Source organism: Acartia tonsa, chromosome 13 (genome assembly GCF_053477335.1).
Source record: "Acartia tonsa isolate MP-2025a chromosome 13, ASM5347733v1, whole genome shotgun sequence".
Lineage (NCBI taxonomy): Eukaryota > Metazoa > Arthropoda > Copepoda > Calanoida > Acartiidae > Acartia > Acartia tonsa.
In genome coordinates this window covers 7160079-7187822 of record NC_137272.1, presented here as the reverse complement: position 1 = coordinate 7187822, position 27744 = coordinate 7160079, and the positions used below count along the sequence as shown (strand labels likewise).

Below are 27744 nucleotides of genomic sequence, written 5' to 3'. Positions count from 1 at the left end.
TGGTTGGGGGGGGGGGGGGAGGTTAAATTATCTTCTGTACTTTTTTTTCGAAGATGCTTTCTAGCTCCCATCCCTTCAGTCATTGCAGGGTGGAGAGAAGGGATGGGGGAGAAATGATGGTGGGAAAAGGATGGGGGGTAAGAGATGGGGGATATAAATGGGAAATAGGGATGGGGGAAGAAGGGATAAGGACTAGAAGGCCCATAATCAAATAATCCCACCCCTTAAAACGCCCTTATTTAAAATTAGTATATATATATATAATCAAAATGCCCCCCCCTAAAGCAAAGTGCCCCCCCGGGGCACTTTGCTTTAGGGGGGGGCAAAATTTTACAAAATCTTCAAAATGCCCCCCCCTAGACAAAGTGCTTCGCACGCCACTGTATTATATGGACGTACATATATTTTAAAACTTAATTATATAGGTGCTTCGCTAATAACATTATGTTTAATGGTCTTTGGAATCCATAAAATGGTTTTAAAACAGCCTGTTTTAAATGTACTTAGATACTTTCTGTAATAAATATAGAATTATTACAATTAATTTATTGTATCTAACTGATTAAGGAATCATTACGCCAAGTTTAAACTTAATAAGACAATATTAACATAAATTAGCGTTCAGGCGTTATTTACGGACGAACACCAAAACAGAAAAGCTTTGCACTTATCAATAAATACCATGTGTATAAGACAAATTGGCACATAATCACAAATAATTAGTTTTTTCGTAAGATATAATTATTAGAATAGACATGTTAGAATTATCCTAGTATATTTAAGCAATTTTACAACAAATACATATATATTATATTCAATTTCGTTTAGACTTGGAAATTAATGTTCTGCTTTTTAAGTTTTGATGTTCTAGTACAGTTATTGTGTGTCCTTCCCACCGTGTTCCAGAAAAGCCAAAAAATGACAAAAAATCATAGAGAGTGTATATTTAAAAATTTAGATGAAATTTTATCTAAATAGCAATAAGTATCCATATATCTTTCAATATAATGGCGAAATTTTAAATATCCCCGTCCTGGCTGGCACAGGATGCCAGCAAACCTGGCAGGGTCATACAGGTAAAGAGCAAAAATATTTTGTTTGCCTTAAATTAAGCATTTTAAGTTACCAGATACTAAAATATCCTATACTAGTACATACGAATATGAAATTTAAGTGTTTAAGTCTATTTCAGGGTCCAGGTATGATCCTGCAGGTCCTGTTCCCTCAGAAATCTTTAAACAAATCTTGAGACTGCAATTTTTGACATATAGACTTCAAATTTTAAACATAAGCTTTTCTAACAAGTATGTATGACCTACTAAAATTATATGAAAATCTGCTGCCGTTTTCCCGCCGATCGCCGCCGCCGAAATTTATATTTTGAGATTTCTAATCTAAAGTCCTATTTATTTTCTGTGTGTATAAGTAAGGAGGGAGGAGACAATGAGCTGTTTATTATAATAGTCCCCAAATTCACAATATAGCGTTTTCTTATTTGTAGGCATAACAATTTGTGGGACTTTTATTGAATTTTGAGTTGGTTTATTAGTTGAGTGTTCAAACGTTTCAATCATTTAGAGAAGGGGCAATTTTGTGTATTAGCATTGGGAATGTACATTTATTTCTCGGCCATTGTCTAATCCCTATAAATCTCTGATATGTAAGACTTTCATTTTATTTTTAATTTACTTGAAAGGAAGCATTTTCTATCTTAAACAATACAAATTCTACTTGTCTTTTTTTAATAAGTATGAAAGCACCTTTGGAAAAAGGTTGCTTAATATAAGTGTGAAGGGAGTAAATAATGCTAACGAATTAAATAAGAATATATATTTGAACTAGGAAACCACATAAAATTTTTTAAACTTCTAGCTTTAATGGGTTCAGATGTGGATATAAGTGGGGCGTTCCCCCCCCCCCCCCCTCCAATAAAAAGGTAAAATGGCTCAGGTAAAAGCCTAGACATTTAGGAATAATCTTTTTTAAAAACTTTTCTTTACTTTTAGTTTAATTGAATATGTGTTGGAAATAAGTAGAAAAATAAATTACTTTTATATCTTAAAAAATTGTTATTTTTTGATAGACCCAGTATCTTTGGGGCCTAAAAAAACAAACTTCGCATACATTCGCATACACAGGGTAAAGTTCTCTGATATTATACATACATCTAATATTACCATATAAGAGGATTTGCTTGCGCTCTTTTGCGCTTAAGAGATCTGGAACCAAACGTAAAATTTTCATTAAAAGAAAATTGTCTATTTCACAGAAATCGAGTATGCTAAGAAAACCATCTACAATTACAACAAAAATGGAGATTTGACTTCTTTTAAAGGCTAAACGTATAAATTATTACATACTGATTCCAAAAATATATAATACTTAAAAATAGCTTTAAAAATAAAGGGTCCACGCTGATTTGAAATGTAGTTTAGTTGACCTTAAAAATAGTTGTTTACAATGATGAAAAGGAACTTAATTCCATACCTCTGGTATAATTACACATAAAATTCTTATTTTTCATAGTAAAGAGCTAATTCTTTCGGCTTTATTTCCAAAAACTTGTGTATATTACTAAACAACTGTTTAAAAGTGTATTTTCCAAAATGTAAAATACGATTTTTTGTCACTCGCTGCCTGGAACATAGTGTCGATCCATCTGATTTTAGAGCTTTGCTTTATGGATGTTGTCACCCTTGATTTTAAAAAAACAGGAAAGCAAATATAAATAAAAACTGTTTTGTAATTTAAATTTTTTATAGCATCTTATTATAGACAGCTTTCCGCGAATATTAAAATGAAAATTGTAAAATTAAAACCAGTTTTATTAGGCCCAAGTGTCCGAAGGTTCAGGGTAACAAAACTTGTATTCATTTTGAAATTTTTATTTTATTATTTGAAGAAAATTGTCTGTGATATGATGTTAAATATGATTTTTAGTATGGCTGAGAACCGGTTCTAATCCTGCGGATATTAATCGGTTTCGAAGCGACACTGGTAACACAATTAACATGACAAAGAATGTATAATATCCATAGTTCTTAATTTTGCAATCTTCTTCACTTCTCTCATCCCGATTAGCACTTCGTCGTTCTTGTTGTTCTTCAATCTAAATAATAGATATAATATATCTAGATAATATATCTGAGCCAATATTTCGTCAAACTTAAAATTGGATATTTAGCAGACAAAAACCATTGTTTAGTTTTTGTTATATACTAGATCTATTCAAGAAATAGCGCGATGAATTTTTCGAAAGCTAATTTTATCCCAAGAAATTCAACTTTACATTACTAACCTAACATGTACGGTTTGTCATGTGCTTCACCTTATATGAGGGAAGAAATTTTCTATAGGATGTAACTTAATCAAAAAAGCTTTATTCAATAAATATGATAATTCATGGCTGACTCATAATTTGTAAAAAATAAAAAATTTTCCCTTATGTTCTCAAATCTGTAAAATGTTTGAACCAATAACATGTCTGGGATGTTCCTTTACTATTCTCTTATTGGCTGATTTAGACAATGTGTCTCTAGATTATCTCTATGATCTAAATGTAAAAATAAGTAGCGAAGCGCAAAAAATCATGGATGGGAATACGGATATTTTTATTTTGGACCATGACTGACAGACCGATGGACAGAGTAAATTATGTACAGGATGCTCATTTGGAAATCTTCACAAAAAAAGCAGCAGCCTGTCATAAGATGGTAATGGACTACGAAACGATTGCAAAAGATCTCAAAATCTAAAGTTGTGTAACCAATAAATGGCTTTATTAGAATTTTAAATTGTAGGTGTATGTGAGATGTTTAAAAATTTATCTTCCATTGTCTTATCCCTTAAGATAAATTATACCTGTATTGTAAAACATTTATGAGGTTTTTAAAAACTTTGGGTACCAGTATAATTTAGGGTACCCAAAATAATATTTACCTGTTCTGAAGACCTGTCAGTATTGAATTAAGTTTATTTTCTCTGGCACACACAATGAAAGTAAAACCAAATTTCATCCTACAAAAATAAAACAAGGATGACTTAATCCACAAAAGAGAAACTGTAAAATGGTAGGACAAACGAACATTAACACTTGTAGAGTGTCAAAACTGAAAAAGCAGACATACAAAATTATAAGTATTTATTATAACAAACTCTTTGTATTGAATTCCTAACTGTGCATGGAAGTAAGCTGTGCCTGTTTATGGGCCAAGGCATTCCCCCAACTCTCAACAAGGATGATAACATCAAAAAGTAGCAAAGCAATCAAATATTAAAACAGTACACCAGAGCTGGATCTTTAAATCATTTTAGTGGTGCGCCAGATCGGGGCGATCTAACTTTCCACCAATGAGAGCACAACATTGTATGAAATGCCGCGCTGTGATTAGCTGAAATTTGGCGCACCCCGATCTGGCTCACCACTAAAATGATTTAAAGAACTAGCTCAGGTAGTAATAGTCTATCTCTTATAGCAGCCAAGTAAATCACAATTATAAGCTTATCTAGTAAATAATAATGCATCTAGGGGCACTTGATAGGTTGAGGAATTCAACCCCCAAACCCCAGTTTTAAAAAAAGAAAAAAAGGGTAATTTTAATTGGAAAGTTGGTGGTACCCTCCCCAAAGATAGTCATAAACCTTCCCAGGGCTAATGAGGAGCTACATTGTAAAGAAAAATTTAATCGATAAAGGGGTTAGCGAGATCTTTCGGTACTGACAGAAAAATATCCTGCTACTTTATTATAATGACTAGCGGCTTCGCCCCTAGCTTCTAGGGCCTTTGCCCCAAGAGGTGATAAAAAAAAATTAAGGCGAAATTCGTAAAAGGACCAGGGAAATCTTCAGCAAAAAAAAGGACCAAGGAAATGTTCTGCAAAAAAAAAATGGTGAGTGAATTTTTTTGTTTTTTTTTGGGGGGGGGGTTGGGGTGGTTACGAACCCGGTATTAGTGTCGGACTGATTATGACGTAACAAAAAAATTAGCCAATGAGAGGCTACTATGAATTTTACCATTGGTCAATAATGTCCTCTCATTGGCTATTTTTTTTTTGTTACGTCATAATCAGTCCGACACTAATACCGGGTTCGGTGGTTACAGAGGTCTTAAGCTTCAGACGGACGGACAGACAGACATCAAGGTACTTTGTATTATAGATTACCTATATTGATTATTGAGAACTGTAAGTAGAGATCTTTCTTCCTCTGTAATATTGGACAAACCAGCGCTCAGTTGTTCCCTAAAATAGAAATTGATAGCTCAGACAGAAAGAGGGGCCATTGAATTTTAGCTTTCACTGGTACTCAAAGTTTTAGTTGGCTCAAAAAATTAGGTAATTTAACTTAATTTTGATTTGTTGGTTTCAAATTTCAATTAATATTTTAAAACACAAAGGGAGTAATTTGTTTATTATCAATGGGGATGTATTTATATTCATCGTTCATTGTCGCTTTTAATATTAAAAAAAAACAACAAGGATGACAACATTCATAAAAGCAAAGGTCTGAAACGATAGGACAAACGAACGTTTACACTTGTAGAGTGTCAGAAATGAATTTTTACAAATGCAATTTTGTTGGCTGCTTCCCATCAATGCAGGTGCTTTTATTTGGGAATATTTTAAATTTTGCAAATAGGAATATTATTATGAAGGAAATCTGTTTTGCCTCTAACTTTTCTGCTAATATGAAAACATTAAAAAATATGACAAAAACTTTCTAGTCATAATATCCGCGTATTCTAATTTTGAATTTGTAAGAAACTTAAAGGCAATTTGATTTTCTTGAGATAAATTTTTTTTAAAATTTAGTTTTGCAACGAAAAAATACTTTTTTGATTCTTGAGTGAGGAGGCCCTGCAAGGAGAGTTTTCCTGCCAAATCTGGATGCTTCCGCAGGATTTCTTCCTGGATACAAACAATTATTAGAAGGATATATTTTAAAAAGTTTAGTTTTAGGGTCGGTTTGTCCGTCTGTCTGTACATAGGCGTCCAAGGGGGGGGGTAATGGGCCATTTGGCACCCCCAAACGATTTTGGGGGTGCCGTAGGCACCCCCAAAATTTTTTGAACAATACCCCCCCCCAAAAAAAATTACCCCTACCTTGGGGGTGCCGTAGTACCCCCCCCCCAAAATAAATGTTCTTTAAAAAAAATTTTTTGGGGGGGGTATTTACCCCCCCCAAATTGAATGTTCTTAAAAAAAAATTTTACTGAAAATTTTTTTTTGGGGGGGGGGAGGGAGTAATCCCCGCCCCCCCCCCCCTAAACCATCCCGGGGATCTATGATGTAATTGTAAAGCACTGAAGATTCCATAAAATAGATACCTAACTAAATTAAATATTTCATTAAATAATGAAAAAGAATTTCTATAGGCGATTTCTTTTGGGAGGATGTCAGGGTGTCTCAAAACTAGTTATAAAACTTACCAGGACCTATAAGACGCTTCACTTTAAAGTATAATCATATTGGTTCATTGGTTAGTGAGTTAATTATTGTATTTTTATGTTCTAAAGAATGAGATACTACTATATATTTGAATAGTAGTGGCGCCCTTAGCATCTAAGAACTCGTGTTTTCTAAAGGGTAAAAAGGGAGGAGAAAAATAGCCTAAAACCACTCAAAGGATTGACCTATAATAGTGTGGAACCATCATGGGATCTATGTGAAGCTTTCCTAAAAAGGAGAACTCATATTAAAAGTAATGAAATCTGAAGCTATAGTCAAATAAACCTTACTTACTACTTTATGTTATAGGATAGTACTTATTAACTTAATAGATTAGGTAGGTGCTTTTTTTACATAATTAAATTACCCCCCCCAAAAATATTACCCCCGGGGTAAATTAGTTTGGGGGGGGTAATTACCCCCCCCAACAGATTTGGGGGGAGTATTTACCCCCCCCAACAGAATTTAGGGGGGGTAATTACCCCCCCCAATCAAATTTTACCCCCGGGGTAAAAATTTTGGGGGGGGTAAAAAAAAAATTTCGGCGCACTTCGCGCGCCATTTTACCCCCCCAAACACGAATTACCCCCCCCCCTAAAATTTTTTACCCCCCCCCAAAAAAAAAGCTTGGACGCCCCTGTGTCTGTAACAGATAGCTCTAAACGAGTTCAATCTTAACGATGATTCCTATAACAGTAAGATACGATTTAGAAAGGAAAGCGCAACAAATCATTACTGTTACCAGAAAGGTCGTACGACTATTATTATATTTATGTCCATAAACAGAATCCTGTATTCAATCACCAAATTTACGTACAATTGTGTAAGGTTTTAAATAAATTTTTTGTAGTTTAGCTTCTACGTTTTAATGTTCGTAGTCTTACAGTAAGATTTTAGAGCTTCGCTCTTCTGGATGTTGCCATCCTTGTTAATTCATCTTTTGTTAAAAATTGGAGATAGAATTTTAAAATTGTTACCCTATCTACATGGTTATCATTTTTTAACACGTCTTCTAGAGTATGATAAAACTCATCTAAATTTTGAAAAGGTCGTCGTTTCTCCAGTATCTCGGCTACCTACAATAATAGATATACAATTATTTTGATGTTGCACCAGATTTTCATGTCAGGGATCTAAAGGGATATGACAATGGCTAATAAATTGATTAACATCGTGATTGGTCATACACTGTAAATTACAATTAGTGGTAGAAACGTTTGGACACTCAACTTTAGTAGCCTACTAATAAAAATTCAATAAAAGTCCCCAAAGTTGTTAAGCCAACTAATAAGAAACGCTATTTTAGAACTTTGTGGATAAGTGTAATAAACAGCCAATGTATCTCCTTCCCTATTTTCATGTACTCTAATGAAGTGATACTTTCAGCTGGCTAAAAAAATGATACCCCCCCCTTTACCTAATCTCTTTCCCATATACTGGATGTCCGAACTGAAAATGAAATGAGGTCCATATTAGCAACCTAAAATGACCAAAAAATTCCCCTGTAAATATATCCACGCATTACATATCCATAAGATAGTTTGTTTAATTTGATTGTTTAACTTGCTGCATATACTAGGGCCTGACAAAGCAGCACTATGTATAATTTTAAGGTCTTTGGTATGTCACGTTCTGGTCCACCCTCCAATTATTAACTAATACATTGTTACTGATGATTCATTAAAGTAAAATAAAGTTTTGTGAATTAAATTGGTTTTCGTCTGCTAGTCCAGGGGTCATTGCCAATGGGCCGGGCTGGTCATTGTCTTAAATATAGCATCAGGGATCTAAAGGGATAAGACAATGGCCGACAAATTGAGGTACATTGTATATTATAATGTTGATACTCAAAATTACACCTTTTATTTGTAATAATATGGTTGGAACGTTGGACACTCAACATAGTGAACCAACCAATCAAAATTCATTAATTCATTGCAGAACAATCTGACCATATCGTTGGTTAGAAAGTGCACAGGTTATTTTTTAATGTAATGCAAACAGTGAATCAGTTATGTATGTGGTAATGCTTTGCTTAGGTAAATTATATCTTTAAAGAAATTCTTCAGTTGTATAATGTGAAGCATATGACAACATATTTATATAAATAGTTAAATTTCATAAGATGAAGCTAACTTTCGGTACAATATATATGGAAAAAATTCGCTGCTCGTATTATTGGAATGAAATGAACCGAATGTAACTAAAAATACAGAGAAGTGTTCATCTGCTATAAAACATCCATTTTTAAGTATGATGTATTATAATGCCAGATTGATCATCTAAATCTATTGTACAGTATGATCGTATATATTACTAGCGGTAGTGCCCCCCTAGAGGCCTCTAGGGGCACTTGAGATGGGGAGAGTCAAAAGTAAAAAAAAGTATTTTTTGGGGGAGGTATTTTTTTCTAGGAGCGATTTCTCTTGGAAGGGTGATGTTATTCTCCCCCAAAATAGTTATAAACCTTCCCTGGACGTATGAGAAGCTACCCTGTTAAGGAGAACCCGATCGGTTCAGCGGTTAGCGATATCATTCGGTACAAACAAACAGACAGACAAAAATCCTTCTACTTTATTGATTGAAATAAAGTAAATAAAATCCGTCAAAATGTTGTTCAAAATCCGCTAATTTAGTTTTGTTATTTATTGTAGGCCATCATTTCATAACATTTTGATATTTGCTTAATTTCAAACTATATTTCACCGCAATGGTGGATAAATAGATTTGTGTAGACACGAGTTTCAAGACCCTTACATTTAGCATTTTCTAAAGATGAAAGTACATTTATAAAAGCGAATCTTTATAACAGATAGGTTTTTTCGTTAATTTAGGCATGTTAGAATTGTCCTATCGATTTCAAACTTTGCATGATGATTCATGTAGTAGTTAGGTACAACTCAGAAAACATAGCAACTCTACCAGAATGTCCGTACGTCCATTTTAAACATATTAATTTTAACTTTTTTTTAACAATTTAAGTAATATAATTGTCCAATTGATCTGATTTTTTTAATACCGATTCCTAGGACAACAAAGTAAAATGTTATAAGCGAACATCTGTATAATCAAGTCCTAAAAATGTAAGTATATCCTTTATTTAAGCAGTTTTTCGACAAATTTACTTACAATTTTATTACAACTTTTATACATTTATATTCTGATTATTCAGTTCTGACACTCTACATGTGTTAATGTTCGTCTGTCCCACCCATTTTAGAGCTTTGCTTTTATATATGTTGTCGTCCTATTTACTATAGCAAAGCTTCTAAAAATGTCTAACCTTAGGCGTATGTTCAACAATGTTAGCAAATCTGTCGATGAATTCATTACAACTCAGACAATTAACAACATCCATCTAGAAAAAAAAAGCTTTCCCCAATTCCCAAAATTTAAATGAATTCTGTCATATAATTAAAAATATGTAAAAAGGGGGGGGGGTTGTTTCTAGGTCAATTTCTATTGGAAGGGTTCAGGGTACACTCCCCCAAAATAGCTAAAAACCTTTCATGGACTTATAAAAAGCCGTATTAGTCCAGTAATTTGACAGAAAGTCATCCTACTGCTTAGGATATCAGAATTTTATTTAAAAGTAACAGGATGTCTATCTGTATATACCAAAGAATCTTACTAACAGCTTGACCTATATGGTTTTACTTGATAATGTAGCTTCTCATAAATACTGGGAAGGTTTATAAATATTTTGTGGGAGGGTGTCACCACCACCCTCCCAAGAGAAAAGATTATATTTGGACTGGCGAAAATGTTGAAGGTAAACTCCTACAATACTCATTTAGTTCTTACTTACATGGACCCAAGACTTCTTACCTCCCTTCGATTTTTGTGTTGACACTTCAAACGTAAAAATGTAACTGGCGTATAATTTAGACTTTGGATGTACTGTAACCTTCTTTTTAATGCAGGGAGGGAGAGGAAATTGGGCCGTTTTATTACACTAGTCCCAAAAGTTTTATACTAATGTTTTATTATTCGTTGGCTTAACCTTTTTGTGGACTTTTAGTGGATTCTAGTTAGTTGGTTCTTTAAGTTGAGTGTCCAAACATTTCAACCACTAATTGTAATCTACAGAAGGGATAATTATGTGTATCATCATTGGGTATGTACATTAATGTTCGCCCCTTGCCTTATCCCGTTCGGTTCCTGATTTAATGTTAAAAAGTAAAAGTTCATTGCTAATTTATTAGAAGAATTATTTTTTGCTTCTTTAAATATTTTTGCGGGAAGGGGGGGGGGGGTTAATTTTGTAGTTATCACAGAATTGGGAGGTATAGACCATCCCATATGTAAAGCATGTGAATTTGCTGAACTAATTAAGTTCTTCTTTTTCTTAAATCTTCGAAAAAGGGCGTAGCCTCTAGTCCTATTTTATGTAGTAATGTTTTTTTATCTAAAACTTAAGATTTTTATAACTACAGAACTGATGGAGCTCTCTTTTTCAAAGGAAGCTGCACATCCGTCCCGGGATTGTTTTAGGCTATTTTTCTACTATATTAACCTAAGAGAAAGCATAAGTACAAAGTGAAAACAAGGATGACAATTATGAGGTAAGTACATAAGTTTATAGGTTTTTAATTCATCTAATGTTATTTTTTTTTATTTTTTTTCTTTATGTAATTGGAATGAACGTACTTTTGGGGTTGAAAAAAATATCAAATATGCCTCATTTAATTGTTTACATTTGGGCAAGCCAGGGATAAGGAATAGAATAATATATTACAATAACTTATCATGACCTCGGAGAACAGTTGATAACAACGATGGGACAGAACCTTTTAGTGGATTCCAAGGCATGAAAATCCCAACTATTGCACAACCTTTGTAGTCCTAGCTAAGCCAAGGCACTCCCTCTACTCTTAGAATTAATATCGTGCAACGGTGCAACTGACATAGCAGCAGTGTTTACAAAAAATTATTAGATAGACTATGATGACTGACGTTCCCGGGGCAAACACTGACATCAAAGTGATTTTAAGCGAATTCCAATTAGTTGATGACACATCTCCCTGGATCATGAGTTTGAAAATTTTGTAATTACCTCTTGGTTGGGAAATACTCAGGAAAAGGTATAGCCAAAGAGCGAAATAAATCTAAAATAATAAATTGAGGGCACATTAATAGGTAGTCAATTTTACAATGTGCTGCCTACCAACAACAGCTGAAAATCACATATAGGGAAAGATTTATTTTGGATCTAATTTGGTTGTAGGTATAAGCTGGGAAATACTAAGACCAACATGCTGCATTTCTTGACATTGAAGAGGTGTCAGGTTCAAGTCTAAACAGCTCTGCAATGTACCAGAGATGTTAAAATATTACTTACTGCTGCAGGCTGCTTCCTCTGGCAACTGACGTGAATAGTAAAAGAGGGGAAAATGCCTTACCTGGTAACAGCTGCAACTCAATACTACCCATAATAGAGCCTTACAAAAATGGTTGTATTTTCACAGGGTTGGATGTCACTTGAGAGGAGTAAAGGGGAGTTTAATTCACTCAAACTTTAAAAACATTAATTAAACACTTTAAAAATTTTAAAAATACATTAGATTACCACCCTCAATAGATATATAATATATATTTAGATAAGCCAGCTGACCCCATTTTTTTTTATAAACTTAAAAGAAATATTTTAAACCCCCCTTATCTTTAAATAATTTCGCTTTAAGGGAAATTGCTATGCATGTATTTACACCCCTTTTCAACAAAGGTTGTCACCAACACCCCATTCTACACCCCCCCCCTCACGCCATTCCTTAGATGCACCCAATTTAAAATGGAATAAAACTTTTTCTCGTATTCATTCGAATCCGGTGGATAGGAACCGGTTCTAATGCATACGAAAAAACTATGTCTAGCATCGTATTATATCCAGCTTTCTACGAATATAAAAATTTACAATCATAAGATTAAAACCAGTTTTTTTAGCCCGTGCCTACGGCACCTAAGGGCTAAAAAACTGGTTTTAATCTTATAATTGTACATTCTATATCCGCGGAAAGCCGTTTATAATACGATGCGAGAAATAACTATTCCTTGCAATACTTTCCCAACGACTTTGAGCGAGTAAAATGAAAGCTAGAAACTTGCCGAAAAAAGCGATGATAAAATCGTCATAAAATGTTAATTAATTCCATGTGTTTCCAAAAAACATCATTGAAAAATTCCATTGAAACCTCGTTTGTGTCGTGAGCGTGATTTTTTTATTTTTACAAGGATGACAATAGCCATAAATAGCGTGAGAAGCATAAAAAACTAATGGATGGACAAATGGACATAATTGTGATCAGTTCATATAAAAAATATAAAGAAAAAAATAAAGTTATAGATTTGATTATAATTTGTTCAGAACTGTTTTATGTATTATCATTCGCAGTTTTGAATTAATCGGACAATGTTAACATGCCTAAATAAATATAGCTGCATAGATTTGCCCCTTTAATTGTTCTCAACTGTTTTAGGACAATATAAATATTTCCAAATTAAGATTCAAGCTATTCTGTATTGACTTATACGGACGGACGGACAGACCCTAATTGTAGAAAAAGCTATCTTTTGATCGATTATTTAATTTAGAAAGTTTAAGTTTAATGCCATCGTCTTGATGTTGCTACGCTTACAATGTATTTTCCATTAAAGTTTAAAATTGAAAGGAAGATTCTATCATACCTCGAATTATGTTTTTATTGTATGGGATGTGGGAGGAGATTATGAACACCCTCTCAAAGATAAACAAGGATGACATCATCCATAAAAGCGAAGCACTGAAACTGTAGGACAAATGGACATTAACACTTATAGATAGATAGATAGATAGATATTTATTAATTCCACTAATTATAACAATTATTATATAAGTTCATTACATTGAATAAACAATATCAATAATAAGATAATTAATATAACTAGGAAGATCATGGCACTACATTTGTATAATAGATACTATTGTAGATTTACCCATGACTTAATTATAATTTTCATGTTACTGATTGTGAGAAGACGGCGGAGGACAAGGCAGGCTGAAGGCTGAGAGTATGTTTATAAGTAATTATTTTATGGACATGTACAAGGGTTACTGTGTAGGTTTTAGTAGCAGATATTGCAGTTAGGAACTCGCTGACTTAAAACTTATAAAATTCCTACTATTAAAAATGAATAAAGATTTGCTGACTGAGTAATTCAAGCTAAAATTAACAACTTCACACTAGATAACCACATTATAATAAATATAATCATTTATTTTATATTTCAGCCGACACCCACCAGTAGAACACCGCCTTTTTAAGACAAACTGAAGACCATTACTGACTAGCTGAACTATCAACAAGGGCTACACAAAATTAAAAAGATACTTGATGAATTATCCATAACCATTGATTAGTAACATTCATGATTCATGATATATAACAATATTAAAATGCAAGTAAAAATACTAGCTATGATTTATAAATTGTTTTTTTTTTATGCACTGTACATAAATAAATATACTACAATTTTGTAATTGCTAAATATAGTAATATTTTTTCTAATCTGTATCTATCTAGCGTTACTTTTTTTTATGATTGTTATGATTGTATCTCAGTCAAGAAAAAAATTCACATACACAGTATGGAAATGTTAATTAATGCATTGATTGTCAACCAAACTAAATATGTTATTAATAAATTATTACATTAATCTTGATCATATTTTACTTAAAATAAACGAACTATGAACTATAAGAGTAACAAAAATAACAAGCTTAATACAAGCATAAACACAACAGTATCTCAATAAAATTTCTACTCTTAAGTAGATCTTTAAGAGTGACAAAAATAACAAGCACAAATCTTTAAGTAACATAACCAAATATATCTAGTACTAAATTATATACTTATTTATAGTGTTAGAACTTAATTATCATAATATAAATTTATAAGAGTCAAAGCAAAATTGTAAGTAAATTTATTATATATAACTTTTAAGCTGAATACATGTAAACGACAGACAAAAATTCACTGAAAAAATGACAAAATTACTCAATATTGAGCTTGAAAAACTCAAGATAGAATTGGGGGTACTACCTAAAATACAACGAGAATTCGCTAAATCGAAAAACTGCTTCTTCTTAGCCACCCAAAATGACCAAAATACAGAGGAAATTGACAACATAGTTAGGGACATCCTTAATGATGGACTTGAAAAAAAAACGGACGGAAAAACAGACACAAAAAAAGAGATTGAAAAATCTTTCCCAAAAATGATCAACAACCCACCCGTTAAGATTCCCATGGGCGGAAAGACGGACAAGAAAGAGAAGAAAAAAGCAGGTTGTCTCTACAAAATCTCTTTTACTAACAATAAGTTCAATCTTTCAGATGATACAGGCTATTATCCAGCTGAAATCTTTCTGATGGGTCTTGCAAGCTTTAACAAGAACAAGGAGAAACAAGATTTTGTCCAGGTAACTAGAGAGATACCCCACTGTGCTAAACAGCACGTAACAAAGCTTAATGAAATAGCGTACAAATTACGAAAAAAGAACTATAAAACGAGACAAAACATAGACTTCAAAACTTATAGATACACATTAGAAATTAAAAAAGCGGGCGAAAATTGGCAACCACTAACTGAAGTTGCAAATGCTTTCAAAACCATCAAAAAAGATTGGGAAGAGGCAATCAAAATACCCTATATACCATATGAAAGAAAAAAAGACAATTAAATATAGAAACTAAAAAGTAAAACATGATTGTTACTAATTATTATTTTCTTACCCTTCATGAATATTATCTTCCTTGTTAAACAAGAGCAAATTCTCTCTCTATACCGTCTTCCTCGCAAATAGAAAGCAAAAAATTGTTTCTATATGATGACGTAATCCTATATTCACTAAAAAAACATTTATTTCAGGCCAGTAACATTGATACCACCAAAAACAACAGTATTGTTAAAAACAGCAAGAACAAGGATTAACTGCTAACATCAAAGAGGTAACTAGCAAATTTGAACTCTAATACTATACAATAAATAAATCTTCTATTACACACTTATAATAATCTAACATTCTATATGACTTACAAACCCTATGAAATTAACTAACAGTTTTATTATCCAACTAGAAAAAAGATACTACTGAACACAGCTAATATTGTTTACTTATATTTTAGCCGACACCAGCTGTAGAAATACACCACCATATAAGACAACAACTATTTTGGTCTTCTTCACCACTCTACTGAAAGGTAACTTTCATAAGAATAATTAAATGATTAATTTAACTAAGTTAAAATATTACCTTAAAAATTATAAAACTCGCTGACTTAAAACTTATGAAACTCCTATCTTTAAAAATGAATAAAATTATGCTGAATGATTAACTCTAGCCAAAATTAACAACATGCATATTAGTTAACCACACTATAAAAAAATATATTCATTACTTATACTTATATTTCAGCCGGTAGAACCACACCACCTTTTAAGACAAACTGTTTTGGTCTTTTTCAACACTCTACTGAAAGGTAACTTTGAAAAATTAAATGATAATTTAACAGTCCACTAAGTTAAAATATTACCTTAAAAAAATAGGAACTCGCTGACTTAAAACTTATAAAATTCCTACTATTAAAAATGAATAAAGATTTGCTGACTGAGTAATTCAAGCTAAAATTAACAACTTCACACTAGATAACCACATTATAATAAATATAATCATTTATTTTATATTTCAGCCGACACCCACCAGTAGAACACCGCCTTTTTAAGACAAACTGAAGACCATTACTGACTAGCTGAACTATCAACAAGGGCTACACAAAATTAAAAAGATACTTGATGAATTATCCATAACCATTGATTAGTAACATTCATGATTCATGATATATAACAATATTAAAATGCAAGTAAAAATACTAGCTATGATTTATAAATTGTTTTTTTTTTATGCACTGTACATAAATAAATATACTACAATTTTGTAATTGCTAAATATAGTAATATTTTTTCTAATCTGTATCTATCTAGCGTTACTTTTTTTTATGATTGTTATGATTGTATCTCAGTCAAGAAAAAAATTCACATACACAGTATGGAAATGTTAATTAATGCATTGATTGTCAACCAAACTAAATATGTTATTAATAAATTATTACATTAATCTTGATCATATTTTACTTAAAATAAACGAACTATGAACTATAAGAGTAACAAAAATAACAAGCTTAATACAAGCATAAACACAACAGTATCTCAATAAAATTTCTACTCTTAAGTAGATCTTTAAGAGTGACAAAAATAACAAGCACAAATCTTTAAGTAACATAACCAAATATATCTAGTACTAAATTACATTAATCTCGATTATAGTTCTTACTTAATGTTCAAACAGACTGTGACAATACAACAGTATCCACTGATAAAAAAAAAAAATCATAAGCTAACTTGCCAAAAAACTAATATTGCTCTTGCTATCCTTACTATGAGTAAATAGCATAACACTCGCAAAATGTAAAAAAAAGAAAATAGTTCAATCCTAAATTATTAAGCAGCAACCCGATTCAATCTTTTCTTTTCATGTAGACTTAAGAGTGTCAAAAAAAAACAAGCAATAAGCTATTAGTTTCACGAGTAAATTAAGATGCATGCAAATGATAAAAAAGAATATAGTAAGCCAATATTTATTAAGCAGCAATATGAATAAAATTCTAAGAGTGGCAAGAATAACAAGCACAAAATTTAAAGAAACAACATAAAATATCACTCTCGAATTTCCTTGATGTATCAAGGAGCATAGTGTGATACACAATAACATACATGGATGTATCCAGAAGCATAATATGATACACAATAAGATACATGGATGTATCCAGAAGCATAGTGTGATACACAATATCATGGAGATGCGACATCTAAATTTCAAAATTCTTTGAACATACAGACAAGATTCTTATAGAAATGCTTCGCATCTAGTTCACTTTATTTATACCCTCTTAAATTAACACAATATAAGACTTTAGTCTAATTATTGATTGACAGTTTATAGCAATTATCCCGCGCACTTCAGGGCATAAGACACAGATAATATGGTCAGCCCTCAGGCAGTTTTAATGTATTTTTATCTTAACTACTACTTTAATAGTAATTACAACTGAAAATTTTATTAATGGCATTAATTATCAACACATAACCAGTATATTAGTAAAAAAAAACTACTTCTTGAAAGTATACATGAGTAATTATATTCTCAAAATCTTATCAGCAACAGATAATAAATTTCAACACTTTCAAATACTTACCTACTGTAATATATATGTTTAATAAAATGTGATAAATTATTAAATTGCTTACCGTTTCCTAGTTTATTCATAAATATATTCTCCTATGGAGACCATTTTCATAATTATCCTCAAGACGGGGGGGATAAAGGCAGAAAGGAAGGCTACAAAAACTAAAAAAAATATAAAATTTAAACATGAATGACATTAGTAATAATGTACAAGGATTACCAACTAATTTCCAACAAATAACTATAAATATCAATAATACTGAATCCAGTTATGTTGATTGCTCTCACATCAAAAACCTAAAACACTTCAGCATAGCTCATCAAAACATTAGGAGCATTGACAAAAATTCAAATAATTTTCTATATCTACTAAATGAATTAAACTCTAACATAGATATAATATGCTTCACAGAAGTATGGGGTAACATTAATAACCTTATCATTCCTGGATACCACGAACCAGCAACATTACTTAGAAAAAACAAAAGAGGGGGGGGGGTTAGCATATACTGCAAAGATTACATAAACTTTAAAGTTATAAAAGAAATGACAGTTATAAAGGGTCATATTGAATTCCTAACCATCGAATATAAAACAAAAAACAAAACCAATATCCTTTCAACTCTCTACAGACCCCCTTCACAATGTACACATGACATCGAAAACTGCATTAAAGATATTAAACTGCTCTTGGAATATAAGGACACACATTTCCCAAACACTAACTATGATATACTTGGAGATCTAAACATGGACATCCTTAAATATAACAGTTAAAAATGTTTTTTTTTAGAAATTTAGGTGTGCGTCTGTGCAAGGTTAATTATGTCCACAAGTAGCGCAGCAACATCAAATTAGGAATAGTAAAAAATAACAGTAAACTGTCATATAAAAAGTAAAGAAAAACAACATCACAAAATAAAAACCACAACTTCACAAAAAATCTTATATACCGTAGCCTCCAGGACAAACAGACATGCATACCCTTATTGTGGAGTAGGTAGCTGTGTCTAGTGCCCTAGAAAAATGTGGATAGATGGCACAGCTTTTGGCCTACCTATTCTATTGACGTGATAGCAGATGGAAAGAGAAATGGAAGGGGAAAGAAACCCACTAGAAAAGAGATTAGGTAATAGTTATTTCTCGCATCGTATTATAAACGGCTTTCTGCGGATATAGAAAGTACAATTTTGAGATTAAAACTAGTTTTTTTAGCCCCGAGGTGCCAAAGACACCGGCTAAAAAACTGGTTTAAATTTTATGATTGTACATTTCTATATTCGTAGAAAGCTGGATATAATACGATGCTAGACATAGTTTTTTCGTATGGATGAGAACCGGTTCCTATCCACCGGATTCGAATGAATACGAGAAAATATGTTATTTCCTGATGTCAATAATAAGGTAGGCCAAAAGCAGTGATATTGTGGTATTCGGCAACCGTGAGCCATGCCTATGGCACCCCTGACCGGGGTTCGGGGAAGGGCCAACGGCCCTCCTCCGAGTCCTGGGGAAGGGGTCTGTCGACCCCCTCCCTATGCCTAAAATTAATGATTGAATCTGACAAGCTTTATTATGGTTAACTGTATTGTTAATTCCCCCCACCCTTTCCAGGGATGGGGGATCATTATTGCCCAAACTGACCATTGTATATGTATTATAATGCTTTTATGTTATGATTATTTATTCCTATCTGTGTAGTTATTGTTTGTTGTATATAGCTTTAGTACCCTTTAGACCTTCAATAAAGTGACAACTGAAATAGATGTTGATTATTATTTAGTGAATGCTAGAGAAGCGTAGCTTCTCTATAGTAAGGTGTCCACGTCTGTCACACTGCCGTAATCTAATTGAACTCCGGTGTCTGCCATTTATCCTCGGCGGATACCACAACTTTTGGTGACAGCTGTGTGAGATTACGGCAAACCACAAGTGTAGAGCAGACGCGCAGCTGAGGCTAAGGTACTCCCAGCAGTGAAACTGGCAAAACTGACACAAGCAACCTGAATTACCCACCCTGGATAGCAAGGTCTAACTCTGCATCCGGCAGTTGTGGAAGTGAAACCGCGAAACTTGACGAAGAACCGCGAGAGGCGCCGACATCTAACGGAGAATTGAGCGCTCAAAGGGCTGAAACAGGCCTGCGGACCGGCTGAAACAAGCCAAATAAGTGCAAACGGCTGAAAATAGGCCAACCTTACTGCAAGAGATAGCAGGATCCGAACCAGTGGCGCTAGCAGGACGGGACATTCCCTGCCGCCATCAGCCAGATTTGGATCAGCGGCGCTAGCAGGACGGGACATTCCCTGCCGCCGATAGGCTGAAACACGCCACATAGCTGCGAGCTGCGAGCCAACATACGAGTGTAGTGCACCAAAGCAGAGATAACTACGTCAACTCCAAGTATCCTGAGAGGCTACAACGCAGCCACCCACCTAGAAAAACAGATATTATATCACATTGTAGGGATTACCACCCTGGTGTGATGGTTAAACAATAGATTTATGAGCAAAGATTGACAAACAATTTGTTGTGTATTGTGATAAAACTAAAAATAGAACAGGCTTGGATTTATTGTGTATTGTGATAACAACTAAAAATAGAACAGGGTTGGTAAACAAATCTGTTATGCAATTGTGATAAGGACAAAAATAGAAGCTAGATGTAATATAACAAATGCCCTGATACACAATCTAATCACCTCAAGCCTACAGCACAACAAAAATACACCCCTTATTTCAGAGGAAAGGGAGGGGCCCACTCTCCACTGAAGGAAATACAATCAAGGTGATATAACAGATAAGCCTAGGATTAAGGAGAAAGGGCACCATTACCTCATCACACAGTTACCTCAAACCCACAGCACTCCCCCTTCCTCACAGGGGGAACGGACGGATTTACCCCCGTCCCCTCACGCGCTTCCCCCTCCTACCCACACTGGACTAAGTCCGCCCACGGTGTGGAGCTAGTGACCGGGAACACAGAGCGCCATTTACGGGTAGCGCAACGGAGTGCGGAAATATCATAAAATTCAATGGACAAAGCGGACCAATGAGAGAGCGAGTTGAGGGATAAGTGCGCGTTTTACCTGTGTGCGCGGATTTGACGGTGCGTAAGCGCGTTGCAAGGACAGGAGATTTCACGCACACACACACACACCTGAGCGGAGCTACTCCATAGCATCTAACAGAGGAATTTTTAGAAAATCAAGAATTACAAGCTTCCTCCTCCTATCTATAGTGTGATAAAGGAAAACCAAATCAGTTCCTGACAGCAGTTCAGACCCTCAACACCTATCTACCCCTACCAGCCTACTCTACAACCTCAGAATCCAACTAGTGATAAGTACCGCTAAGTTATATCTTTGTAACTAAACTACCAACCTAGTGATACAAACAGTGTTGGCTGTTAGGCTAGAAAGCCTCAAGTGACAAACTAATTATCCTATTGCTTTATACCTTTGTGTCCCGCCGTTGAACCGTCGACCCGATGGAACAGCCGCAAGCGCCAGGAGGCGACCAAGCCCCAGGATGGCTCCAGGATGACCCTCAGCCGGCTCCAGCCGAGTACCGCAAGCTGATGCTGAGTAACCTGCCGGAGTATAGAGGACCGCCCAAGCAATCCTGGAGTTCCCACATCCGCAGACTCGAGATGTCATGGGCGGCTTACCGCGTGCCGCCCCATGACTCCCTCAACCGCCGCAACGCCCTTTTACTGTCACTGGTAGGGCAAGCGGCGGAAATGGCTTCTCATCTGTTTGGCGAGGCAGGCCAAGCCTTGACCTACGAACAGGTCAAGGCCGAGTGTGAAATGTTATTTCGTCACGCTTTTGAATCCCAGACGCTTAAACAAGCGTTTAGGGATTACAAGCAACACTCGACAGAACCTATACAAGCATACATATCGACCAAGTGTGCCTTGTATAGGGACGCCTACAGCCATGAGGATCTCGAGTTGTTAGTGGACGAATTAAATCGTGGCATTCGTAACGCTAATGTGAAACGTGAGATGATGAGTCATGAGATCACGAGTGTACCTGAGTACACTCGTAGAGCCATGTTCACCGTCACCATGATTACCAAGCAGCTGAAGGAGGGTGTGTGCCTAGTGGACTCTACCGACGGGCTTACAGGATCGGCCAGCATCCAGTTGCCCCAATATGACGAGTCGGAGCCAATGGAGATTGGCGCCTTGGCTCCGGGTCTCCACCAGATGGGGAAGGTCGCTCCAGATGACAAGGTTCCAGGTCGCTGTTTCCGCTGCCAGGGGAGAGGCCACCGAGCTCGAGACTGCCCGACGCCTATGGAAGTCAGCCTAGAGGAGAGACGCACCCAGCCACGCCGTGACCGTTCTGCCAAGTGCGAGCGTTGCCACTATGCCGGCCACACGGCGGCCGAGTGCAGAGCTGACTGGGACCAGGTAGCCAGCCGCAGGCGCACCGCAGACAAGGGTGCTCCTCCAGGAAAGCCCAGCAGAGTGGCCCATATGGAAGGGAGCGCGCCCCCAGCACCACCGCAGCAAGCAGCCGCCCCCAAAGCCGCGGACCGAGCCGACGGGATGCCGCAGTTTGGGACCGTTCCAGCTAGGATCAACGTACTGGGAGGCGCGGCTGAGCCCAACCGGGTTGGCCTGGGCTTCAGTCTCAACCACCTGGGGCCGGAGTTGGTGCAACCCAACAACATCGCCGAGCCAGAAGTTCTGAGGCCCCAGCCTTTTAGCCTCAACATGATGGAGCCTGCTCGACTGAGCCTACCCAGCAAGAGTGGAGGGGCGCTACCCAGCGTCACTGAGACGGTGTACGGGGAGGCCCTGGCGGCCGCTGAACGAGAGAGGCAGGAGGCGCTAGCCAGCGCATCAGCATCGATGTATGGGGCGCCACCCGGCGCCGCCACCTGTGATGACGGGGGGGTGCTATCCAGCGCCTCCCACCTGGTGCCTGGGGCGACAACCGTCACCGCCACCGAGATACCTGGATCCTGGAACGAGCCAGCCTCCAACCTGGTGCCTGGGGCGACAACCGTCGCCGCCACCGAGAGACCTGGATCCTGGAACGAGCCAGCAGTCCCAGAGGAAGGGGTGACACCCGTCACCCCCAGCCAGCCAGCGCCACCAGCCTGCAGGGAGAGCCCAACTACACGCCATCCAGCGCCCCCTGCCATCCGAAGGAACCCAGCTGCCCAGCACTCCCAGTCGAGCCAGGATAAGTTAAATTTGATAAATGTGTTGTATCCAAGCCATTGTAAAACCCCAGCCTTGCCTGTGCCCCCTGCACCAGAGGCTGGGGAGATTGAAATTTGGGGATGTAAGGACTTGCCTGTGCCACATGCACCTGAGTTCCTAGGGCAGGGGAGGGACGTGAGTCAGGGCGAGTCTGTGCCACACGCACTTCAGCCCCATGCCACTGGGCATGCCTTGGACAAGGGAAGGGACCACTTGGGGCTAGGGGAGCCGACACCCAGGCAAGCGCCAGTCGCCTGCCAGTCTGTCATTGGGGAGGGTATCGGGGTGCCCCGGCCACACAAAGATAACGCTCAATGGAAACTTGTATCTAGCCAGGAGCAGCCCAGCCGTGTCCAGCCCCGAGAAGCAGCCGTGACCCGAGCCGAAGATCCCCAGCCGCGTGCGCGAGGTAGATGGCTGCCTGGAAGCTTCTCACACTGGTGGATGGTCCTGTGGGGACTACTGCTGGCAGCCGTGTGGCCTACAACCAGCTACGTCCTGGTGGGATGGGACTGTGCCAACCCCACCCATGTCACAGCCTACAATAAAGAAAAGATGTGCAACACGGAACCGCTACACCAGGAGGTGCCCCTGGGCCATGAAGTACACGTCCTGCAGCAAGTCAAGGTTAGGGAAACAACAGGATACAGTTGCCAGCTCACTGTGTCCCAGTGGACATTCAGGTGTGGGGTATGGGGTCACCTCAAGGTGACCTCGGTCCCCACCCTCATGAGGCCAACCAAGATAGATCCAGAAACGTGCCGAGACCTGGCCAGAAACCGAGTCTACACGCTGCCAGGCAAGACCCAGCCACTGACGTTCCAGCTGAACCATCCCCTGTTCTTCACCCTCGATATGGTGGGCGCCCTCGTCAACAGCCCCGAGGGGGTGGGTTGTGAAGGGGAGGACGTCCACTTCGAGGGCCAGCTGTACCGCAATGAATTAGTGCTCCAGGAGCGACGGCTGCTGGTCAAGGAAGAGACCTACGTAGTAGAGGATGGACGGGTGGAGTCCCAATCTGACCACCTGACCTTGGAATGTCCCCATTCTGAGCTGTCTTGCATCACTGGAGAAGCAACCTACGTGTGGGACCACCTGGGGAGAGATTGCCCCTTGAGGCTGATCCGCAGCCTCCAGCCTAGCCTAGTGATGGATGCGTACCTGGTTGACCATCAAGCCCAGTTTTTCATCAATATGACCAACCCCACCTCGATAGTGAACTGCGACTTTGAGGCCCATGCCACCAACCACCCAGCATTGTTCGTGGCAGCTGACCCAGCCGCGGCAGCGCTGCCCAGAGTATCGGCCAGGGATGTTGATGTCCCCCTGCAGGCCCAGATACATGCAGGTTATATTGGATTTACCCTGGAGACACGCATGAAAAGCACAGCAGCAGAAGAAGTAGCGGCCAACTGCTGGAAGCTCCAGCAACTAGACCCGGCCCACCCGGTGCGTGTCCAGGGGAGCACGTTCTCGGTGCTGAGGGGAGATGTCCTGCTCCAGCTTACCTGCCAACGCAACAAATATGTTGTCCGTGAACACAAGGAGTGTTGGGACAAAGTGCCAGTAGAGCCCACAGGATTTGTAGACGCTGTGACACGAGTGTATAGCGGCCACGCCACCAAGATTCCCTGCTCCTCCACATACCCCCTGACTGTGCACGCAGAGGAAGGCTGGATAGAGTTAACCCCCGCTCCTAAGAAGAGGCCACCCCCGCTGGATACGCCTAAGCAGCTGCTGACAGAACCCTTGGATGACTTCAGTTCAGGGGGCTTGTATTCGCAGGCTGAGTTGAACGACTGGCAGCAACTGCTGGCGTTCCCAGCATATAAAAGCACCATGCTGACCGGCCTGTCCTATGGCTCATGTGTTCAGCAAGGCAGCTGTTCGGCCACAGGGGACCATGGGATAGTGTCCTACAACATCGACCGACTGGCGGAGGAAGGGGAGGCCGCCCTGGATGTCTGGGCTGGATTCAGACAAGCTATTCACGAGTGGGGAGATGGCGCAGCCATACTGTGCTTGCTGTTGTTAATCCTCAAACTGCTGGGGGACCTGACCATCATTTCCCTGGCAGCAGCACAAGGAGGTGTACGAGCAGCCATGAATGCGATGTCACAAGTGTTCCTGTACCATCCAACTTTGTACAGGAAGGCCTTGGCCAGAGCCCGGCTCACCCATGCCAAGTCCCGGGACTTTTCAGTAGACTGGGATGCCATTCCCATCGGCCGGGAAGCAGCCGAGGAAATGGTGTCCATGCAATCAGCCGATAGCGGGCACGACCGCCCAGGTAGGCCAGGACCGCTCTCTGGAAGACCCCGCGGCCCCTCGGGAGGTCAGGCTGCCGCCCAGACGGTCAACTTGGCAGCCAGTGCCCCAGCCGCTGCCAACAACAACCAGAATGCCCCACTACTGACTGTCCCAGCAACAACTGTGCCACCCGCCAACCTGACACCCGCCGGCGCTGAACTACGCGTCCAACCAAAGCCAGCCTCTGCCTTCTATCCCACGTTGGGAGCCCATCAGCCCTGAGAAACACTTACCACTAGGATTCCATTGAATCATTATCATTTGTATATATCTTAGCCCTAAGGAGCGGACCGAAGGCCTCAACCACTGTTGGAAGTCTGGTAGGGAAACCCTCTCCCAGCCTTCCGAGGGGAGAGTTGTGGTATTCGGCAACCGTGAGCCATGCCTATGGCACCCCTGACCGGGGTCTGTCGACCCCCTCTGTCGACCCCCTCCCTATGCCTAAAATTAATGATTGAATCTGACAAGCTTTATTATGGTTAACTGTATTGTTAATTCCCCCCACCCTTTCCAGGGATGGGGGATCATTATTGCCCAAACTGACCATTGTATATGTATTATAATGCTTTTATGTTATGATTATTTATTCCTATCTGTGTAGTTATTGTTTGTTGTATATAGCTTTAGTACCCTTTAGACCTTCAATAAAGTGACAACTGAAATAGATGTTGATTATTATTTAGTGAATGCTAGAGAAGCGTAGCTTCTCTATAGTAAGGTGTCCACGTCTGTCACACTGCCGTAATCTAATTGAACTCCGGTGTCTGCCATTTATCCTCGGCGGATACCACAATATCTATCCCCATTTTGCTAGGGTTCTATAGACAGCCACTAGTGTAGCTGTGCTACACTTAAAAGTTGGCGAACGGCCAAACTGCGTAAAACTGTTTAAAACTATTTAGGTATCCTATTTAGCGTAAGTATTAAGAATTTTGTCTCCGAGAGGGCCAAGGTCAGGGAAGGAGGGAGGGGACAGTGGACATACAAATTACAAATGTACCATAAATTTTATAATTATGTTGTCTTATTAGTTGGCTTTACTTTTTTGAATGATTAATAGCATTTAGCGTCCATACTTTTCAACCGATAATTTTAGCCTACAGAAAGGGTAATTTTGTTTATAATCATTTTACGTTCTGTCCTTGCATTCCTGTGTCTGTCTACATTTACAAATGTTTACACTGGACGTCTTGTGTCAAAATTTAGATAGATAGATAGATATATAGATGAATAGATAGATAGATAGATGTATAAATTGATAGATAGATATAGAAAGCGTAGCAACTCTATAATCGTTACTAGAATGTCAGGATCTACTGCAGTTCATGGTAAAATATTGCTGGTAACGAATATTGCTGAAAATCTATGAATTTTAAAGGCTGCTAGCTGCCAAACGGCTGAACGTACAGATCATATCCGCACACCATTTTAAGCGGTATAAGAAGGCCTACAAATAATCTGGAATAGCCAAGATCCAATGATGCACAGGGAAAGCTTTACTGAAGAAAAAGCGCGTAAAATAGGCCTTTTTCGCGCATTTCTCTGCACTGCGAGATAATTATGCATTATTTATCTATGGCTATTCCAGATTATTTGCGGGCCTTCTTATGCCGCTTAAAACAGTGTTCGGGCATGATGTATACCTTCAGCCGTTTGGCAGCTAGCAGCCTTTTAAATTCATAGATTTTTAGCAATATTCGTTACCAGCAATATTTTACCGTGAACTGCAGTAGATCCGAATGTCAATACGTACATTTTAAACATGTTGATTTTTTCACTTTTATTACAACAAATTTTTGTGTGATCTTATTGGTCTGATTTTTGGTATACTGATTCCTGGAAAAACAAAGTACAATATCATAAGCGAAGCAACTCTATAAACAAGTCTTAAAAATGTATATATGTCCATAAACATTATCCTTTATCTAAGCAGTTTTTTTTGTTTCGACTTTTATACATTTAAATTAAACTTATTCAGTTCTGACACTATACAAGTGTTAATGTCTGTTTCAGAGGCGTCCAAGCTTTTTGTTTTTGGGGGGGGGGGGTAAAAATTTTTGAAGGGGGGGGTAATTCGTTTTTTTTTGGGGGGGGTAAAATGGCGCAATTTTTTTTACCCCCCCCAAAAAAATTTGTGTCTTTCTCTACCTTAAGATCTGATACACTTCTCCTTTGCGGTGAAGCTTCATTTAGGCCCATGGTAGGTTTATAACCCGAGTTGGGTTTTTGACTGGTTAGCTTTTACAAATTTTTGAAGGAAGTAAAAAAAGTGATATTTTAAATGTGCAATTTTTCTTATATTAACAAAGCATTTGATCAACACAAAAGTCAACGGATGTATATTGAACAAATCGCATATACTAAATTTGTACTCCTTTGATTATTTATAGTACAACTTGTATAAAGGTATGTAAATTTTCTAAGTGCACTTTTATGAATTAAAGCTTTAGGATATTTACTTTTCTGCTAATCCCATGTTATCTGTCT

The 27744-nt window shown here is 37.8% G+C and overlaps 2 protein-coding genes across 2 annotated transcripts; one reads left to right on the top strand and one right to left on the bottom strand.

Moving 5' to 3' along the window:
- Window positions 1-2723: 2723 nt before the first annotated feature.
- On the bottom strand, window positions 2724-10314 carry LOC145335393 (2-oxo-4-hydroxy-4-carboxy-5-ureidoimidazoline decarboxylase-like). The gene is made up of 7 exons (XM_080181143.1): window positions 10275-10314; window positions 9730-9804; window positions 7424-7522; window positions 5830-5906; window positions 5163-5240; window positions 3940-4017; window positions 2724-3109 (listed from the first exon to the last, which is right to left on the bottom strand). The coding sequence occupies exons 2-7, from the start codon at window positions 9802-9804 to the stop codon at window positions 3007-3009; spliced, it is 510 nt and encodes a 169-aa protein (XP_080037269.1). The 5' UTR covers window positions 10275-10314; the 3' UTR covers window positions 2724-3006.
- Window positions 10315-14447: 4133 nt separating this feature from the next.
- Window positions 14448-16605, top strand: LOC145303697 (uncharacterized). The gene is made up of 5 exons (XM_080145299.1): window positions 14448-14904; window positions 15354-15433; window positions 15611-15685; window positions 15901-15964; window positions 16175-16605. The coding sequence occupies exons 1-2, from the start codon at window positions 14467-14469 to the stop codon at window positions 15414-15416; spliced, it is 501 nt and encodes a 166-aa protein (XP_080001425.1). The 5' UTR covers window positions 14448-14466; the 3' UTR covers window positions 15417-15433; window positions 15611-15685; window positions 15901-15964; window positions 16175-16605.
- Window positions 16606-27744: the final 11139 nt, after the last annotated feature.

Excerpts from the sequence above, each read along its gene's own strand:
- LOC145335393 (XM_080181143.1), bottom strand. The coding sequence starts at position 9,804 with ATGGATGTTGTTAATTGTCTGAGTTGTAATGAATTCATCGACAGATTT. Across the intron at positions 5,907-7,423 it reads ATGATAACCATGTAGATAGG|GAAGAAATCCTGCGGAAGCA; the intron begins GTAACAATTTTA and ends GTTTGTATCCAG. Across the intron at positions 3,110-3,939 it reads CTGACAGGTCTTCAGAACAG|ATTGAAGAACAACAAGAACG; the intron begins GTAAATATTATT and ends TCTATTATTTAG.
- LOC145303697 (XM_080145299.1), top strand. The coding sequence starts at position 14,467 with ATGACAAAATTACTCAATATTGAGCTTGAAAAACTCAAGATAGAATTG. Across the intron at positions 14,905-15,353 it reads AGAAACAAGATTTTGTCCAG|GCCAGTAACATTGATACCAC; the intron begins GTAACTAGAGAG and ends CATTTATTTCAG.